General features: G+C 38.6%; 1 protein-coding gene across 32 annotated transcripts in view; it reads left to right on the forward strand.

Moving 5' to 3' along the window:
* Window positions 1-3,666: 3,666 nt before the first annotated feature.
* The window catches only part of ALG13 (ALG13 UDP-N-acetylglucosaminyltransferase subunit), an 82,198-nt gene continuing 64,410 nt past the window's right edge, over window positions 3,667-21,454 (forward strand). For 14 of the 32 annotated variants that reach the window (XR_012429842.1, XR_012429843.1, XM_045384205.3 and 11 more), the window contains exons 1-3: window positions 3,667-3,796; window positions 4,626-4,788; window positions 7,420-7,558. Coding sequence is in view for 25 of the 32 variants with exons in the window: in XM_045384205.3 (XP_045240140.2) it covers window positions 3,716-3,796; window positions 4,626-4,788; window positions 7,420-7,558 (383 nt within the window). In the remaining 7 variants the exon portion in view is untranslated. Of the gene's footprint in view, window positions 3,924-4,163; window positions 4,511-4,625; window positions 4,789-7,419; window positions 7,559-8,594; window positions 8,633-10,250; window positions 11,138-11,418; window positions 11,530-21,454 lie in introns of those variants that run through there. The other 18 variants (XM_045384211.3, XM_074029124.1, XM_065538188.2 and 15 more) reach the window with 8 other exon arrangements.

Here is a 21,454-nt window from a genome sequence, read left to right on the forward strand (position 1 = left end):
TAGTATCTATTAAAGAAAGCCTTGTATTGTCTTTGAGAGACCTAGATTCCTCTGTTCTAATTGCATGCATAAATAAATTTGATTAGGGATACAGAAAGTTCCCCAATTTAGTCAAAAGAGTTTTAAATCACCCTGGGTTAATTTTATCCAGAGCCTTAAATAGGCACAAGAATGTTCTCCACAGGTTTTAAATATAAAATTCATTGGTGCATCATCAGGTGGCTGGTTGGAGACCATTACCTTAGATCATGGGTTACCCACAGCACTGTGACAAAGGCATCCCTTTGAGTGCAACAGAGCATGAGTGTCCCCACAAAACTTGCAATGTGAGCATACTCCACCAAGCACAAGTACATTGCAAAATGCAAAAGTACTCCACAAAGTGTGAGTGTACCCCGTAGGGCCCATAGAGCCAGGTGAATGTGCTCCTTGGAGAAAACAGTCTCGGAGACCTCAACCTAAAAGCAGGAGATCTGCAGATGGGGAAACATAGCCTCCAATGTAAACTAAGTGTGCTCCAAAGAACAAAGAGTGGGTCTGGCTTAAATAGGGAAAGTTCTCCTCCCAGCCCTTAATCAAGTCTGTGTATGCAAATAAATAACTCAAAAGTAGTCCCCATTAGTTGAAAACAGCTGAGTCCTGATTGGGTAGTTTCCAAGTCCCAACCAGAAGTCTCTGTTGGATGTCACTTTCAGAAAGGCAGCTGGCAAGTTTTCCTGCCATTGTGCATGTTACTCTTCAAAAAGACAACTGCCTAAGTTTAAAGGAAACACCCTGTAGAAATAAGCCCAAGGGTCTTCTCAGGCTATGTTCTAGGCCCAATTTACCTCCAATCCTTTTTCTCCTTGAAATTTTAATTTCTTCTCACAGCCTGTCTTCTGTATATATCCAGGCAGGGCAAAGCACAAATATAAGCTAAGGTGATACTTTAAATAGGGAATACACAAAACATTAGAAGGAGATAGAGTGAGCAATTATCTTAACAATGGTATGATGGTAGGAGAAAAAAGGGGAGTTTTGAGAAATAACCTCTCCTATACATGCCTGCCTAAGTGTAAGTTATCTGTGGTACTTTATTGTGCTAATGTGTAATTTTACATTTAAATGGTTCAGTGGAATAATTCAATAGATTGTAGATCAAGGCTTCAGGCTTTATCACCTCTATTTTACAAGTCATGCTTGCTAATGGGGGTTAACTGCTTGCAGCTTCCAGGGGACCCTGGAGGGCCCTGGTTTTCTGAGAACCACAGTTCCTAAAGAGCCCAAGTTCCAGTGATTTTTTTTTTTTTTTTGAGACGGAATCTTGCTCTGTTGCCCAGGCTAGAGTGCAGTGGCACAATCTTGGCTGACTGCAACCTCCACCTCCCAAGTACAAGCAATTCTCCTGCCTCAGCCTCCCAAGTAGCTGGGATTACAGGCGCTCACCAGCGTGCCTGGCTAATTTTTGTATTTTTAGTAGAGACAGGGTTTCACCATGTTGGCCAGGCTGGTCTCGAACTCCTGACCTTGTGATCCACCCGCTTCAGCCTCCCAAAGTGCTGTGATTACAAGTGTGAGTCACTGCACCCAGCCAGTTAGAGTGATTTTCTAAAAGCCACTTTTGATGCACCTGTAGGCCCAGCTACTTGGGAAGCGGAGGCGGAGATGGGAGTGATCTCAGACCAAACTGAGGGTGGGCCTACTATTTTTCGTGACTCAATGACAAGATGCAAACAAACTGGGGAGGAAGAGAGTTTTTTATTTCTGTAACTGTTTACAGGGAGAAGGCCTGGAAATTATCACCAGACCAACTCAAAATCACGATGATTTCCAGAGATTATATACCTTCTAAGCTATATGTCTACATGTAAGTGTGCATTCATCTAAAGACATAAGTGATTAACTTTTTAAAATCTATAAATAAGGTCTGAATCTTGAAGACCTTCCTCTGGAACCTCAGTAAATTTACTTAATCTAAATGGGTCCAGCAAGGTGCAGTGGCTCATGCCTGTAATCCCAGCACTTTGGGAGGCCGAGGCGGGCAGATCACAAGGTCAGGAGTTCGAGACCATCCTGGCTAACACAGTGAAACCCCATCTCTACTAAAAATACAACAAATTAGCTAAGCGTGGTGGTGGGCGCCTGTATTCCCAGCTACTCCAGAGGCTGAGGCAGGAGAATGGCGTGAACCCAGGAGGTGGAGCTTGCAGTGAGCCGTGATCATGCCACTGTACTCCAGTCTGGGTGAGAGAGCGAGACTCCGTCTCAAAAAAAAAAAAAAAAAAAACTAAATGAGTCCAGGTGCTGGTGTGATTACCCTTATCTTGCCTCCTGCTAAATCACAGAGGTTTGGAGAGTTCCTTCCACTTCCAACAAACTTGTTTGTGGAGCCCTGGGGGAGTTTCTTCAGACCTACAATAAAACTTGTTTAATCCTGAATGGGTCAATAATTCCTTTGTTATTTTGTCATGTTTTAAGGTCCAGGAAAGGCCTAGGCAAAACTCTTGGTGGGCTTTAGCTACATTCCAGCCTTTGTATAAGGGCACTGACTTTTTTTAGCTTTTAATATTAACTTCACCACTCAGTACTGAAACAGTTGTTATGGAGGCCTTCGTTAGTGAGACATGGCCTGCCATAGGAGGACTGCTTGAGCCCAGGAGTTAGAATCAAGCCTGGGCAACAGAGCAAGACCCCATACCTTATAAGATGCCTTTTATTTTTAGTTTTTAAAAATTTTTTTCGAGACGGGGTCTCAATGTCGTCCAGGCTGCAGTGCAGTGGTGTGATCATGGCTCACTGCAGCCTCAGTTTTCTGACTAGCTAGGACCACAGGTGGGTGCTCCCACCCCCGGCTAATTACATTTTTTTGTTTGTTTGAGACAGGGTCTCATTCTGTGTCACCCAGGCTGGAGTGCAATGGCAGGATCTTGGACTCACTGCAACCTCTGCCTCCTGGGCTCAAGCAATTCTCCTGCCTCAGCCTCCTGAGTAGCTGGGATTACAGGCACCTGCCACCATGCCTGGCTTTTTGTATTTTTAGGAGAGACAGGGTTTCACCATGTTGCCCAGGCTGGTCTGGAACTCCTGACCTCAAGTAATATACCTGCCTTGGCCTTCCAAAATGCTGGGATTACATACTTGACCATTGGCACCTGGCCTAAAAAATAATATTTTTAAGAGACAAGGGTTTTGCTATGTTGCCCAGGCTAGTCTTAAACTCCTGGGCTCAAGCGATTCTTCCCAGTAGCTTGGGATTACAGCCACTGTGCCTGGCAAGGCACTTTTATTTCTGATATTCCCTTAGCCAACTCGAAGTAAAACCATCTCTTAAATGTATCTTGACAAAACTTGGCAGCAAACAAAAAAATCTCAAACTTGTCTGTCATTAAAAGATTGTGGTACCCACGCAATGACACCAACACAATACTTAGGGTATGGTGTTTTTTTACCCACCAGTTTTGAAAAAGTTAATTACATTTGGCAATTCCCCATTCCCTTATAGTGAGGGGTCTCAGGAGCTGGCTCCTACACATAAAGGGGCTTAGAAGAGTGGCTGGCACCTAGGCCACCAATAGACTTTTGCCCCACCCAACCGGTGACACAGCCCGGGGCCCCTCCGCCCCCTGGCGGCCATTACGGATTTCCGCCTCCCTCACAGAAGGCAGCCGCTGCAACGTGCGTGGCCTCAGTTGCGTCACATCCGGCCCTTGCGATCAGGGCTTGAGGAACCCGCGCCATGAAGTGCGTGTTTGTTACCGTAGGGACCACCAGCTTTGACGACCTCATTGCGTGTGTGTCGGCGCCCGACAGTCTGCAAGTGAGTGAGGGAGGCGAGCAGGCGTCGGCTTGGCTAGCCACCCGCCGTCTCCGGCCTTACTGAGCCAGCCGCGGTAGCCTTGCCTGACCGTCACGCTCGGAAAGAAACCCCCGCAACTCTACCACAGGTGCCGCTGTCTCTTAGCTGGCTCCTGCCTACGCCCGGCGGGGCCCTTCGGCTACCCGGCTACTCGGGGTCGCATGTTTCCTCTTCCCATTACCCAGGCCGTTCCTTTCCCTCATTTCTTCGGCTCCTTTCCCGGGCTTCCCCCGCGCTGTATTCTCCGCCTCCGCGTCCTCCGCCCCTCCTTCCAACGGCTCCGCCCCTCCGAGCCCGGGTTTTCCACCGGGCTAGGCAGTTTCTCCTCAGCCCCCCTGTGGACCGCGCGTCGGCGCCGGCGTCTCAGTCAGCCGAGCTCGCCTCAGAGCCCGGCTCCTTCCCCTCAGCGCTTGACCGGAGCCCGCGCGGTTCCCCTCAGCGCGCGTGGTCCCCTCAGGGCTCCCGGTTCTCGCAGTTCAGCAAGTGAGGCAGAACGGGTAGCCCCTGGGTTCCCCCCGAGTGTGCGACTCCTTTTCCAAAGTCTTTTCCTGCTGTGGCTTTAGCGGGACTCTGCGAGCTGGGTCGCTTAGATTTCACGAGTGCTCGGGAGGTTCCTCGTCGGGCCCCGGACCGGAGAATACGTTAGTTTTGAAAACTAAGTGAAATTGGCCACAGGTAGGCTCTTTGGCGGCCGTGCCCCGGTCTTAACGTCAAACTTGAGTAGTGATGGTGGTTCCTGCTCTGTTTTACATAGTTTAAAAGGCCCTCGTGTTCTGATTTCCTCTTTCAGAAAATCGAGAGCCTCGGTTACAACCGACTTATCCTGCAAATTGGTAGAGGAACGGTGGTACCTGAACCCTTCAGTACTGAGTCGTTTACTCTGGATGTTTACAGGTACAAGGATTCCTTGAGAGAAGACATCCAGAAAGCAGATCTTGTTATTAGTCACGCAGGTAAAGGTGCCTTAGAATCTCAGGGTTGGGTCTTTTAATTTTAATTTTTTTTTTTTTTTTTTTAAGTTCTGGGGTATTCTGGGGCACATATGCAGGATGTGCGGGTTTGTTAACAAAGGTAAACGTGTACCGTGCATCATCTAGGTATTAAGCCCAGCATCCATTAGCTTTTTATCCTGATGCTCTCCCTCCAGTAAGGAAGTGACACTTGAACCTTTTCGAGGTAAAATAAAATCGCTAGCTGAACTCACTGTAGCCCTTTTTGAATACACAACTTATTTGAATATGATAATTGAGAACTTTATTGGAGAGAACTTAGTATTTTGGGGTGAGAGAAGAATGGGAAATTAATCACTGTAGCCCATCTTTACAATAAAAAACCCCTAAACACTGAGGGGCAAAATAATTCACCAGGTGAAGTGTAATAAATTGTCAACTTGACATTAGTACTTGGGCTTAGCTAAAGGAGTGTTCTGCCTGCTGATTGGTTGGATTGGTCATGGAGTAAGTGGAATTGTAAGATTGTTTACACTTCTGTTGAATGTGAGTGAAATGAATCCAGTCAAAAATAGTAACAGCTACATACTGAGTAAATTGTTTCCTCTTCAGAGGACCGCCCTGATGGGCTACTTAATTAGACTTCTAGTGCATTCCGAAGAACTGCTTTTGGGGAGCAATGCAGTTTTGACTTGTTAAATAAGGTTTATTTTTATTTATTATTTTTTTAAGTCTAGTTTGAGGAGAGAAAAGTCTTTAGAAATAGACATTACCAAAAGATTGGTGATTAAAAAATGTATCTCCTAGGAGGTAACAGCCTTTGGCACTGCTCTGACTGCTTTGTGTGTATTAACTTTACTCTTTTAAACAATCCTGTGAACTAAGTACTGTTAGTATCTCCATTTTACACGAGGAAACTGAGACACAAGAGTGGTTAAGTAATTTGTCCAGCCAGGAAGTGGTGGACAGATAACAATCTGGTGCTGGAGTTTATGTTCTTTTTTTCTTTTCTTTTCTTTTCCTTTTTTTTTTTTTTGGAGACAGAGTTTCGCTCTGTTGCCCAGGCTGGAGTGCAATGGCGCTATCTCGCCTCACTGCAACCTCCGCCTCCCAGGTTCAAGCGATTCTCCTGTCTCAGCCTCACGAGTAGCTGGGATTACAGGCGCACACTACCACGCCCGGCTAATTTTTTTTTTTTTTTTGTATTTATTAGAGACGGGGTTTCACCGTGTTGCCCAGGCTCGTCTCAAACTCCTGAGCTCGGGCGATCCAACCGCCTTGGCCTCCCAAAATGCTAGGATTATAGGCATGAGCCACTGTGCCCCTCCGGAGTTAATGTTCTTAACTAACCACCCTAGCGTAAGATACCCAAAAAGGATTTATCTATTCACGTATCAATCTCTTTGCTCTCATTTAAAATAGCTAGATGATTTTACATTTCAGAATTTAATTGATCCTAATATTTTATATTTGCATATTTATGGAAATCATTCTTGACTGTTTCTGGGATAGCACTTCACATGTAAACCCATACAAAGTGGTCAAGGTTTTTCGTTATTGATGCCTGCCTGTCTCTATTGTAGGCTTGCTTTTCTACCTGGGGTTGAATAGAAATGAAATATAATTTCACATACAGTATGTGAAACCTCGATCTTATCTGCATTGAAGGCCATGCTCAAAGCATACTCCAGATGGCCCAATGTACAATGGTTTCACTTAGTTTTTCAACTTTATGGTGGTGTGAAAGCAATACACATATGCATTCAGTAGAAACTGCTCTGCGAGTACCCATACAACCATTCTGTTTTACACCTGCAGTATTCAATAAATGGCATGAGATATTCAACACTTTATCATAAAATAGGTTTTGTGTTCGATGATTTTGCCCAACCACAGGCTAATATAAGTGTGTTCTGAGCACGTTTAAGGTAGGCTAGGCTAAGCTGTCATGTGTGGTGGGTTAGGTGTATTAAATGCATTTTCTACGTAGAATATTTTCAACCGCTTTTTTTTTTTTTCCTTTTTTTGAGGTGGGTTCTCTGTCACCCAGGATGGGGTACAGTGGTGCAATCATAGCTCACTGCAAGCTCTAACTCTTGGGCTCAAGCAGCCCTCCTGCCTCAGGCTCCCCAGTAGCTGGGACCACAGCCACCATGCCTTATTAATTATTTTTCTTTTTCTTTTTCTTTTTTAGCAGAGACAGGGTCTCTCTATGTTGCTGAGAGTGGTCTTGAACTCCTGGGCTCAAGCGATCCTCCCACCTCGGCCTCCCAAAGCGTTGGGATTGTAGGCATCAGCCACTGCACCCAGCCTGTTTTCAACTTATGATGTGGTTATACCCCATCATAAGTCGAGGGTCATTGGTACTAGAGAGCAAGTAGCATAGCACTGAATCATAGGCCATAATGTCATCATCAGTGATAAAATAATGTATTTTTCAAATAAAGTTTCTAACACTTTTTATTAGGGAGCAACTGATAACTATACTCTTGTCATTTTGAATGTATAATTGAAAGACCTAGCTTGTAGTTCTGTCAACTTAAGTTTTTTAACTTTTGAGTTCTAGCTATAAAACTTCGTGGGGACCTTAACTTATTTTAAATTGTGTTAAACAAATTTAATTTATATTTGTAGGTGCAGGAAGCTGTTTGGAGGCTCTGGAAAAAGGAAAGCCACTCGTAGTGGTCATAAACGAAAAGTTGATGAACAATCATCAGCTGGAACTGGCAAAGCAGCTACACAAAGAGGGTCATCTCTTTTATTGTACCTGCAGGTATACTAGAGACTGATTATTTTTGATCTTTTGCTTTAATTCGTCCCTTGCTGTTCCTCTTATCCACCTACCTCCCTCATCTGTCTCTTCTGCCTCTTACCTTCTCCCACTTACCAAACTTTTTGATTTTCTCAGCTCTAAAACACTCCCATTTGTTTGTCTCCCACTTTGCAATCTCTGTGTTGTATTTCTATGTGTATCTGTGGCTGTTTCTTTGCATATGTGAATATCTGAGAGAGAGTGTGTGTGTGTGTTTAGACGCGCATGTCTCTGAGACACTAATTTTGGAGTTCTAAATTTTGAGTTCATTATTTAGATTTTCATTATTCAAGGAAGACATTTGCTTATTTTAGTTAAAAGTTTTGCTTATAGTAAATCCACTAGAATCCGTAAATTATGTTTACTCTTTCATTTAATCAGTTACACCGAATATATAAAAGACACTGTTTTAGGTGCTGTGGATACAGTAGTAAACATGAGATAAAGTCCCTGTTCTCATGGTGCTTACATTCTGGTCGTGGAAAATTGATAGTAAACAAGTTCACAAATAAATGATCAAGGTATTTCACATGGTGAAATGTACTATGAAGAAAGTAAGACAGGGTGATGGGGTAACTGGGGTGAAGACTGATTAGAATTGTCAGAGAAGGCTTGGCAGAGTACCTAACATTTTGATCTTAGACTCGAAATACAAGGAAGAGCCAATCATATGAAGATTTAGAGGCAGAAGGAACAGCAAGTGCAAAAGCCTAAGTCAGGAATGAACTTGGAGCTTGGTGTGCTTGAGGAACAGAGGGAAGATTAGTGTTGCCAGAGCATAGTGAGCAATATAGCAATATAATAGAAGATGAAGCTGGGTGGGGGTAGCTTATGTAAGAGTTCTGATTTTATTGATGTTTATTGAGAAGCCATTGAAGTATTTTAAGCAGAGAAATTATGGTAAGGAGTATTATTTTCTACAAGTATATTAGAATTCAACAGGAACTGATCATCGTAATAGAAGGATGAAGAAAATTGCTTGTTTGTTTTCTATTAGTTCTTCTTTGAGACACTAGAAGCTTGCCAAAGGGCCAGGTCAGTAATTCCCAATTGTTTGACTTTAAAACCTATCCTAGTTTGATGTTTCAAGAAGTAAATGCCTCATAGAATTACTATATATGTGTATATATATGTTTATTTACGTTATAGTAAAATGAAATTAATTTTAAAATAAAAAACCTGAGAAGAAACTGGCTAGAGCATAAGCTTTTCTTTTAGTTTTACTGCTTCTGTCTCTTAGGCACTCAGTAAATACTTATTCATTCATTAAATATTTATTGAGTACCTTCTATGTGCCAGGCATTGTTCTAGGCACTTGGTATACATCAGTGAACAAAACAGACAAAGACTCCTGTTCTTATTGAGAGGAGGAAGATTCATTGATTATTTCGGGAGTAAAATTGTTGGTGTCATTATCACTATAATGTTGGAGAAGAGGGAATGTCAGGGTAGCTGTGTAATATAGAAGCCAGTCTTGAACTATTTAGTGAGTCAGGAGAGAAGCTAGATTAAAGAGGAATAAACTTAATTTCCTAACTGATTTATGCAAGTCAATTTTTTCCAGATACTTTTAATTAGTGTTTTCATTCTAAATGTTAAATCAGCTTTGATTTTATGTTAGCACATTAAAAGGAAAACATTGATTTCATAAACATATCCTGATTTTTTACTCATGCTGAAAAAGAAGGAAACTGTACAAGTCTCCAATTTTTTTCTTTTATTTTTTTACAGTTTTAAATGGCTTTTTTTCTATATTAATTTCAAGAAAGTCACATAAAAGTAGTAAGCAGTAAGTCAATAATTGGTTATATTTTCTTTTCTTTTCCTTTTTTTTTTTTTGAATTTCGTTCTTATTGCCCAGGCTGGAGTGCAATGGTGCAATCTCGGCTCGCCGCAACCTCCACCTCCCGCCTTCAAGCGATTCTCCTGAGTAGCCAGGATTACAGGCATGCGCCACCATGCCCGGACTAATTTTGTATTTTTAGTAGAGATGGGGTTTCTCTGTTGGTCAGGCTGATCTCAAACTCCTGACCTTAGGTGATCTGCCTGCCTCGGCCTCCCAAAGTGCTGGGATTACAGGCATGAGCCACCGCGTCCAGCCAGTAATTGGTTATATTTTCATTTTCGGTAAATCATTTATTTTCCCCAAACCTAGGCTGGGGGGTGATATGTATGTTCTAATTTAAGCGATTGGTTTAAATAAATTTCTGAAGTAATAGTTCTATGTTTAAAAGCTTATTTCTAGCATACATGGTGGTGTGGTATATTGTTTAATTATATATGAAGTCATGATAGTAAATTACTGGCAAAGATTATTTCACAATCTTCATGCGTGGTCTAGTAGTTTCCCCAGCTTATTATCTTGTCTAGCAGCTATTATTTTTGGTTTCAATTTTTAAATATCATTTCTGAAATAGTTGACATAGGAGATAAGGTATCTGCTGAATTTATATTGACATTTTATAGTACTCTTTGTATTGCTTTAATAATCCTAGTATGTATACTTATAATATTAAAATATATACAAATTCGCATGTGCAGTTCTTAGAAGTACCACTATATTCTTGGAAGTTAGAGTCAGTCATCAGTGGGCAGCAGATAAAGTATGGAATTTTCTCCCATGTTGCCTAATATTTTTCTTCTTTTGTTTTAGCACGCTTCCTGGGCTGTTACAGTCAATGGACTTATCAACACTGAAATGTTATCCTCCTGGCCAGCCAGAAAAATTTTCTGCATTTTTGGATAAAGTTGTTGGATTACAAAAATAAACACTAAACTCTCAACACTTTAAAAGCAACCCCCAAATTCAACCTATGGAATGTGATTAAATCAAATTAAATACATAATATATATATTTACAAAATAATATAATTAATAAACTTCCTACATCTATAGAATGTATAGGAAATTTTATGGTGTGCACATTTGCATTGGGTCCAAATCCTAATTGCAGTTTAGTAAACTTTCTAGATTTTTTCTAATCTTCAGTATGTAGTAAGCATTCACAGATTTTCTCCTAGAATCTCAAGTGGAATTGGAATCATGAAAATGAATGAGATTTGAAAACTTTCACAAAGATTATAAATGTAGTTTGATGTTCCTTAGAATAAAAAATGAAACAGTAACAACTTAAAAAAAATTTTACATAAGAGTCAGCATCTTTAGCTTTATAATCTAAGGAACCAAATTTAAAAAATGATGGATTACGCTCTGTGAAATGAAAAGACTATCAAGTTAGTTGATCTCTTGTACTGGGAAAAGCTACTTTTTTCCTAAAGAACACAGTGGAGTGGATATGTTCACTTTTTTTTTCTAAAACATATATACAAAGTGTTAAAAGAATCGTGCCTAATGTCAAAACTTTACTGGTTTGAGAAGAACAATCAAAAAGGATTTATACCAATAGGACTTACTATTGTTTTTTTAAGGATCCTCTCTCACGGTGGTAATGAAACATTAACTGTAACAAATTTATAATTTATGTGCTTATGAAATTAGTTTTATGAATGAACAATAAACTGATGCATATAATGGCTTAAATATATGGTTTTAAAATTGACTTAACTTGAGCAAGATACATTATGAAGTTCTTTGATGAGAGTGTGTGGTCTCAAGACCTTTACAATAGATTATCCTTAAGTGTCCATAGCTCTCTGGTACAGTGTTTAGATATAGTTTATCTATCAAAATAGAACATTCACTATGAAGACCTCCCTTCCATTCCAGTCATATTATCCCAAAATGCTAAATGTTCCAAACATTTTATTTGGAATGCATTTTATGTTTTTATAGGTTTATTTTTCTGATTGTGTTTTATTTAGGCTAATATTTAAAAACTGCTTACTAGTGGTAGAAGGTGGTGACAAAGAAATACTCTGGGTAGCAGGAGGAAGCCAACTTGGATTAAAATTTTGCTGAGAATAATCTAAAAAGTGAGTAATCTGGTTGAGAAGTCACAGCACCATAATCATAATTGCATATCGGTGTTATACTAATGTTTTAGGAAAGGTCCTATTCAAATCCAGGGAGAGAATCTTTAGTGTTTTCTGGGCCCTCATAAATATGTTTTTCTCATTTGAGAAAATTGTGACTCAAAGTTTATGTTGGTCACTTAGTTTATAGTTTATGATGAAGAATTAAAGAGAAACAAATGAAAGGCAAGGTCTACTCAAATATCAGACAACTAAAAGCCTATACAGCCCCTAAATCCTTTGCTATCTACTTTCCCAGAATAATGCATAACCTAAATTCCATTATTTCATTTAGCAGAGGCTTAAGCCATTGTTGTCAATTGTGTGCAGTAACATCTCTGACTACGCTTTTGTGGAATTTTGTGTCAATTTGGATTTTTAAGTCAAAGGAGACTTTAGAATCATTTTGATTTGGCAGGGATTCTTGAAATTATCTAGTCCAATTCCATCATATTCAGATTTTGCCATTTGCTTAAAGTAATACCTTTTGGCAGAACTGCCCCTAGGAGCAGCTCCTTGATTCCCAGTCCCCTGCTCTTTCTACCATATATAATATATGTTGTAAGCTTTTTGTTTCTTTATAGTGGTTTGCCTAGTATTCATTTTAGTTACTTGAATCCCTTGCAAGGTAGGTTTTGTTTGTTTGTTTATGAAAGTTATTTAGTAGGAATTTCACACTTAACTGGGTTTTCCTTTGGCTGGAAAATATTGATATTCTATGCAATATCTCAATGGTATGACAGCCTTACCTAGGACTTAGAAATCTGTGATTTCTGAGTTTTTGGAATTTAGGACAATGCTCTGGGTAGGATTGATAGTAGATTGAATATATTAAGACTTTAAGACACAATTGTAGACTTTGGAGTTGGGAGATAATCTAAAGAATATTTTAAACCACTAGTTTTACAGGAGGAAACATGCTAAATTAATCACCACATTTACATCTTATTAGTCCTTATTAAAGAATGGTAACCAAAAGTCTGTTTGAAATGTTTGCTCAGTTTGTTTGGTTTCATTACATGATAGAGCTGCAGGTTCTTGATATTAATGAGTAAGAGGAATGCAATTTATTTAGCAGTTTTCTGTTACAGATACTGAAATTTTCAGGGACAAGGAAATGAAAGAGAGAGTTCAGTATTGGGAAATTTGCACCATGGATAGATTAAGAGGTAGACAGTTAATAGAACATTTATGGGTTGGAGTAGATGAAAAGAGATGTGATGTTATGGGATGACCTTGGGAATTAAGGATTTTAGATGCTTATAATTTGGGAGGAAAGAAAGCCTGAAGGATTTGTTGGTAAGATAGTATAACCAATGAATTTGACATAGGGTTCCGGAACATTTAAAAGTAGTCATTATCTGCAGGTACCGTCAAGTATCTGATTTTGGACACCTTAGACCTCTACTTTTTTAGTAGAGACGGGGTTCCACTGTGTTGCCCAGGCTGGTTGCGAACTCCTGAGCTCAGGCAATCCGTCCGCTGCGGCCTCCCAAAGTGCTGGGATTACAGGCGTGAGCCACTGCGCCTGACTTTACTTTGTATTCTTTTAAAGGCAAGTCATATATAGGCACAAAAAAGACAATACAAAAAGATTGTTTGCCACTTTAATATTTAGTTTGAGGAGTTTTCCAAGACTAAAGTAGGTAATGACTAGCAGTAATATAAATATTCTTCCTGGCCTTTTATTATGGTATAAGCACGTAATTCCTCTGATTTGTTCATAATGTAAAATTTGTGGAGATGACCAAAACCCTGCATATAGTCTGAGAAATAACACATATGGACAGATTATTTGAAATTAATTGTTGGGAAAGATTTGGAAAGGATCATCATGATAGCCATGTGGTGATCAATTTTCTGCTGTACATGTAATACCATTTATTTATTTATTTATTTATTTAGAGACCAAGTCTCGCTCTGTCACCCAGGGTGGAGTGCAATGGCGTGATCTCAGCTCACAACAACCTCCACCTCCCAGGTTCAAGTGATTGTCCTGCCTTCGCCTCCTGAGTAGTTGGGATTACAGGCATGTGCCACCACGCTGGGCTAATTTTTGTCATTTTAGTAGAGACTGAGTTTCACCATGTTGGCCAGGCTGGTCTCGAACTCCTGACCTCAGCTAATCCTCCCGTCTCAGCCTCCAAAAGTGCTGGGATTACAGGTGTGAGCCACCGCACCTGACCGTAATACCATATTTTTATTGGGGAGTGGGGAGTGAAAAATAATTTTGGTTAACACTTAGTGCTTTCTGTGTATCAGGTACTGTTTGGAGCACTTTATGCATATATACTCATTTAATCTTTAAATAATCCTATGTCATTCTACAAATGACATAATGTGAAAAAAGTTGTATTCCATTTTAGGGTCCAAGAGATGTTGTGGAAATTGTAATTTGAACACAGAATTCCAGTATACTTCCATCCTTTATGGGGACAGTAGGAGAGAATATTTGAAATCAGAGGATTTTCCTAAGAAATTTGGATTGTATGCTAGCCATAGGCGTATAACCTTTTTGAATTTTTACACTGTTACTTAAAAAACCACAGTGATGGCTACTCGTAGAATCCATGTGGAGAAACTCTTCCAATTGGTTTACCTGATTGAAAGTTATTCACAAATCTTTTTCTTTTTTCTTAAATATTTGTATTTTAAAGTTTCATTTTGGTCCTTGCTTTATTTGTTTTCTTGGAATTTTCATCATTCCCACAGCTTCTACTGTTGACTCCTTTATCTGTATCTCCCAACTCTGATTTGGACTCCTAAATGGTATTTCCAATTGCCTTTGGTCCTGTCTGTTAATTCTGTAAGCACCTCAAACTCAATGTGTGCCCCAAACTGAAATAATATTTCTTTTCATTCTTCTGAGGTGCTTATCTTTATTAATGGTATCATCATTTAGTCATTCTTCTAGCCTTTAACTCTGTCTCCAACCCCTTATATCTAATTGGTTTCTAGGTACTCACAGCTTTATTTCCTAAGTACCTAAAGCTCATGTATTCATCATTGAGTCTTTTAATATAAATGCATAATGAGAATCTACCTTTTGTATCGGCAGGATCCAAGACATGATTCGTGCTCTGGAGGACCTATGTCTTACTCATTTTTGAGTTCTTTGTCTGGAACACAGTAGGCTTTCCATAAATGATGAAGTCACTTTTGTAACTTAGTACTCTTTTTTGATTACCTTGATTAGGATTAGGTATTGTTCTAGGAAACGCTGTCATCTTGCACACATTTATTTCATACTGACTTTGATTTGACAGCAAAGTATCTAGTAAGTCTCTTGTTCAGAAGATGTGACCATCATATTGTATGGTAAGTTTGTAGGATCAAGCACATATAAGAATAGCGTACCAAATATAACAGTGCTGATTCTATGCAATATCTCAATGGTATTTAAGGGTCTGTCAAATAATGGTACCTGTTGGGGATTTGTGGCAAAACATGATGTTAAAAATCAGGTATATAAAAAGCAGTAACTATAGTGTTTTCTAGTAAAAGCTTACATAGAGGTTTAGGATATTACCAAATGATTTTTTTTTTCTTTGAGACAGGGTCTCTCACTCTGTCACCCAGGCTGGAGTGCAGTGGCAGCTCCTCTGCTTCCCCTGGTCAAGTGACCCTCCCACCTCAGCCTCTGGAGTAGCTGGAACCACAGGCATGGGCCACTACACCTGGCTTATTTTTTGTAGAGACAGGGTTTTGCCATGTTGCCCAGGCTGGTCTTGAACTCCTGGGCTCAAGTGATGTGCCCGCCTCAGCCTCCCAAAGTGCTGGGATTACAGGCGTGAGCCACTGCGCCCAGTCATCAAATGATATTTAATTACTTATTAAATGGCTAATGGCTAATTCCCTACATTAATGCTCTATGTATTGTATAGTTTTTAATTCTTTTTTTTTTTTTGTAGGCGGCTAAACGAAAGGTAGACAAATCTGGCTAGGTTCAAATAGGAATGTAGAATACATGCTGCTTTTTTTTTTTTTTTTTTTTTTTTTTAATGGAATCTCGCTCTGTTGCCCAGGCCAGAGTGCAGTGGCGTTATCTCAGCTCACTGCAACCTCCACTTCCCAGGTTCAAGCATTTCATCCTCCTGAGTAGCTGGAATTACAGGTACCTGCCACCACATCTGGCTAATTTTTGTATTTTTAGTAGAGACGGGGTTTTGCCATGTTGGCCAGGCTGGTCTTGAACTCCTGACCTCAAGCGATCCACCCGCCTCAGCCTCCCAAAGTGCTGGGATTACAGGCATGAGGCACCTTGCCCGGCCAGAATACATGCGTCTTAATGTTGACACTGAGTCTTGAAAAATATTTTGACAGGCTTTTAATACCGTTATATACTATCTATGTTGGTATTTCTAGATCTTCATTGTCTTATAAATTTTTTTACCATATCATGGCCAAAATTACTTATTTTGATTGACACTTGTATCATAGCTTTGAACATGATTTTATTTGATGGCTGCAGTCCTGTTCTCTGAGGCAGTGGTTCTTAAGCTTCTTTTAGCCATGGAACTCTTTAATTTAAAACTATGACTTTTCTTAAAACTATGGCTTTTCTTCTATATATACATGATTTTGCATTGACTTTCAGGAAGTTTGCAGGACCTTGTGGCCCCACGTTAAGAATCCATAGGCTGAGGCAACTTCGTTAACTTCATTTCTTGGTCATTGTTCATTATTATTTTGGTGTTAACTCCTAGACTCATTTGTAATTAAACCCTTTTGATTAATTACGTTTAAATTTAGTAATTCCCAGTTATAATGTAACACAAATTCAATACTTTTTTCGTTAAGTTTAAAGCATACCAGCCAATACATTTTTGAAACTAACCTTAATATTCTTATGCTATTAACTCAGTATCTGTAACCCATAATGTCTTATGTAGTGCCTTTTCTAATAGATAACAAGGACTACATGGAATTTTTTATTTGTAGTAATTATTTTAGAATATCCTACAATAGACTGGTGAAGAAATCCAGTAAGGCAACATAATATTGTATTTGCTCATGGTTAAGTGTGCTTCTAAAGTACTTGTTTGCAGGACCCTGATAGTCACTTTTGGAGTGATGTCTGTGAGACGCCTATAGTACATCTTTTTGATTGATCATTTCTCCTTTTGTGCAGCATTACATACTGGTCAATTCTCCACTGCCAGTGTGAAGTGAGTGGATAATACACTCCCCAAATTTAGTAGTGAAAAACATTCCTAAGTCCCTAGCCTAAATTAGTAGTTTTCTGGATCTCAGTCTTCCTGTTTGTGAATTAATAAAACTAACTTCTCAGGTGATTTCTAAGACATAAACCTAGTTGTGTGGCATGTTTTAAAAATTAAAAATGCTGTTGAAATAACACATTTTCTCTTGGTTAGTTTTCATTTTGAGAAGTAGGACTAAGATTTATATTTAGAATTTGCAAAATACAGTCCTAAATGATTCAGAAAGCAGATTTTTCATTGAATTTCATATTTAAACTCATACTCAGTTTCTAATTGGGGTTATAGTTAGATAATTTAAGTTTATTTAGAAGTTTAAGTGAATGGGTCTTTCCAGTGCTTCAAATGTTCTGGATTTTTTCCCTCCTTCCCCTAATCCTGTCTCTAGAGTGATCAGACACTGCAGGTATCTTAAGTCAAAAAACAACCCTCCGCTAGGCGTGGGGGCTTATGCTTGTACAATCCCAGCATTTTGGGAGGCCAGCGCGGGCAGATCAGCTGAGGTCGGGAGCTCGAGACCAGCTTGACCAACATGGAGAAACCCGTCTCTACTAAAAATACAAAATTAGCCAGGCGTGGTGGCACATGCCTGTAATCCCAGATACTCAGGAGGCTGAGGCAGGAGAATTGCTTGAACCTGGGAGGCAGAGGTTGCAGTGAGCCGAGATTGCGCCATTGCACTCCAGCGTGGGCAACAAGAGCGAAACTCCGTCTCAAAAAAATCCCCTCAGTATTTCTGTGCCAGTGCGATATATTTTAAAGCAAAGTAGTATTTTCCTTTTTAAAAAAAATCTGTATTGTCATGCTATCAGGTGGAAATGGGGAAGAGAAGAAAATGAAAGCAAGTGGTTCTTGGTAATATTTTATTTTGCATTTCCAAACAAGGATCACTTCTTTGGGAAATCCATTCTTTATCTTGCCTTTATTTTCTCCTTCCTAAAACTTGAGGAGGAGGTTGAACAGGGCTGCCAGGCCACGCTTTGTTTTAGAACCATTGTGTTCCCTTCCTTCATAAATCTTTACTAATTCTGCTTGAATGTTCACCCTGAAAAGTTGATAGGCTGTAGTTCCACGGTTCTGTTAAAATACCCTTTTAAAAAACATTACCATTATGTTTTCAGTAATGAAAGACCCTAAAAAGAGGTTCTGTAGAGTTATTTCCCTTAATTGGCTTCATGTTATTTGGTACTAAAAATAATTGAAGTTATTTACGGCTAATTTTTAACATACTGGCTTTTCAGTAGGTTCTGTTACAAGTTGTTATGTGTTAATACATGGGTTTGTTATCTTAAAAATCTAGGTCTGTTTATGTGGTAATGTCAGATTTATTCATTTTTATGTGGGCCAGTCATCCCCACTTTTTGCCAAGATAATAGGCTAATAACCCAAAAGCTATTTTTAATATTATCACAAATTTGACCACTTAAAGGAAGGTGTTATCAATATTTTAATATTGATTACAAATTTTACCACCTAAAGTCTGTTATCCACTGTTGAATCACAGAGTAATTCCCTACATTTGGAAGAGTGCTAGAGATTATATAGCCCATCTACTTTATTTTACAGATGAGGAAACTGAGACTTAGAGTAAAGTGGTACAGCCAAGTTCATAATATTCTTTCCATGATACCATATTGCCTCTCAGAAACTAATAACTCATAGCATTTTGTCATATACATTTACAACTATACCTTGTGTGTCACAGGTAATGTATGCTTTAAAAAATAATTCCAGACATATAGCTCATTTAATTGGTTGAAATGTGAAGTGTTATTTTAGAATTAAAATCATTAGTATTTATATGTCACACTACAGTTTCCTCTTTTGATCAGTGGTGAAATAAATATAGCAATTAAAAGGACAAATTATATATTCTAGCTAAATTTCAGTATAAAAAGTAGTCATAAAATTAAAGCCCATCAATTTCATGACAGGTAAACTATGTTATTTAAAGTTACTTTAATATTTTTTCAATTTATTTTAATTTGTGCCCAGAGGTACAGTGCTTAAAACGTCCTTTTTAAGACAATCATTTTCTTTCCATTATACTTAGATGTCAAAGGGAATAATTTCATTAGGGATGGAGAAACAGGATATGGACACATGTTAGAACTTTCATTTCCAGTAGAATTTCAGTGAAATTGCTCTGGTTCTTACCTTTTTTTTTTTTTTTTTTTTCTTGTACCAAAGAATGATTATTTGGTGAATGTTTTGTCAGGTAGCAGCTAACAGCAATCCATATTTAAGCACGAATGTGCTAAACACTGAATATACGGTATCTTATGTATTATTCTAACAACCTTAGGTTTAAGTCACAAAAATTTCTAGAGCAGTGTTTCTCAAACTTTGAAACATTGATAGGTGATCTATGGAGGGAAAAAGGTGTTTGGTAAAGGCTAGGTCAAAAATGTGAAGCATTTACTGTAAGCATTCCTTAGAACCTTTAATGTTGCTAATGGGCACTGTGAATCTCAAGGATAGGATTATAATATGCAAAGTTTGCTGAAATTTTGGCCTTGAAATTCTCTTTTTAGGAATACATTGTTCTAGAGCAGTGGTTTTCAAAGTGTATTCCCTGGACCAGCATGATCATCATCATCACCTGGGAACTTGTTAGAAATGCAAATTCTTGTGATTCATCTCAGACCTGCCTCAGAATCCCTTGGGCAAGAGGCAGTCTTTTAACAAGCCCTCCACTTGAGAACCACTGTTCTGGAGGTTTACAGGACTAAAGTAGTTTGCTGTGGAGAAAGCCAATTGGGATTTCAAGTGCGATATTTCAAAGGGCAGTATTAAGCACCTTGAAGTGGCTTTTTATTATATGCGAGACAAAGTCTAGCATCGACCCACAGGTCTCTTTAAAATATTCTATTCTACTAATCTGCAGAATGGAACCTCTGCTTTACCACTTCTGGGCCTTTGTTCATGTATTTTCTGCCTTGGTATGTAATTCCTCTTTATGGCAATTGTGCAAAATCAGGAGATTTTATATAGTTTTAGTTTCAGTACTGTTGCTGATTGGATGTGAAAACTTAGGTCTTAAAACTATTTCAGACCTGTTTCTTCATCTGTAAAATAAGAGGTCCTTTGGAGCTGTAAAATTCCAATTACTTGTTTTCCCAGTTTATGATGCTATCGTTTCTTGCTCACTAATGATAAAATGTTTAAATTTACTTTTTAAAATTAAGGTAATACATGTGAATAGTTAAAAATGTTAATTCTGCAAGGCTTACAACAAGGAACAGCAGTTGTATGTCTTACTCCTTCCCATCTCTTTTACTTGCTTCTTACAGGTGACCATATTACTTTATGTTTTATAAATAATATGCTTAAACTGGCTTTGTTTTGATTTTTAAATTTGAATATCAGTTTAGGCTTCCTATATGGAAGAGGAGACTTTCAAAAATTAATGTTTTTAATTTACAAGTCACGATTGTATATACATTTATAGGGTACAATGTAATGTTATGCTATTTGTGTACAATGTGGAATGATTATGTCAAGCTAATTAACATATCCACCTCACTTACCTATCATTTTTTATGGTGAGACATTTGAAATTCTTATTTTGAAGTACACAATATATTATTATTGACCGTGGCAACTCTGCTGTACAAAAGATCCCAGAACTTGTCTTCTATCTGAAGTTTGTACCCTTTGATCAACAACTCCCCTTTTCTCTTTTCCCACTCACCCCGCAGCTTCTGGTAATCATCATTCTAACTCTCTACTTCTATGAGTTCAACTTATTTAGATTCTGTATGTAAATCTTGCCCTCTTTGTCTTTCTGTGACTGGCTTATTCACTTAGCATATAATGTCCTCTAGGTTCATCTGTGTTGTCACAAATGACAGAATTTCCTTTTTGTAAACACTGAATAGCATTCCATTTTGTATATGTACCACATTTTCTTTATCCATTCATCCACTGATGGACACTTAGGTTGTTTCCTTATCTTGGATACCGTGAATAATTCTGCAGTGAACATGGGAGTGCAGGTATCCCCTGACATACTGATTTTATTTCCTTGGGATATATATCCAGAAGTAGAATTACTAGATCATATGGTAGTTCTATTTAATGTTTTGAGGAACTTCCATACTGTTTTCTATAATGGCTGTACTAATTTACATTCCCACCAACAATGTACAACAGTTTCCTTTTCTCTGCATCCTTGCCAACACTTATCTTTCATCATTTTAAATAAAAGCCATTCTAACAGTTGTGAGGTGATAATCTCAATTGTTTTGATTTGCGTTTCTCTAATGATTAGTGATGCTGAGCATTTTTTCATGTACTTGTTTGCCATTTTTATATTGTCTTTTGAGAAATGTTCATTTAGTTCCTTTGCCCATTTTTAAATTGGGTTACTTGTTTTCTTGCCTTGTTGAGTTGTTTGATTTCCTTACAGGTTTCTTTTTTTTTTTTTTTTTTTTTGAGTTATTTGATTTCTTTACATATTTTGGATGTTAACCCGTTATTATATGTATAGTCTGCAGGTATTTTCTCAATTTCTGTGGGTTGTCTCATCACTTTGTTAATAGTTTCCTTTGCTGTGCAGCAGCTTTTTAGTTTGGTGCCATACCATTTGTCTATTTTTGCTTTTGTTACCTGTGCTTACAGGGTCATATTCAAAGAATCATTGCCCGAAGAACTGTGGAGCTTTT

The sequence above is a fragment of the Macaca fascicularis genome, chromosome X (assembly GCF_037993035.2).
Source record: "Macaca fascicularis isolate 582-1 chromosome X, T2T-MFA8v1.1".
NCBI classification, from domain to species: domain Eukaryota; kingdom Metazoa; phylum Chordata; class Mammalia; order Primates; family Cercopithecidae; genus Macaca; species Macaca fascicularis.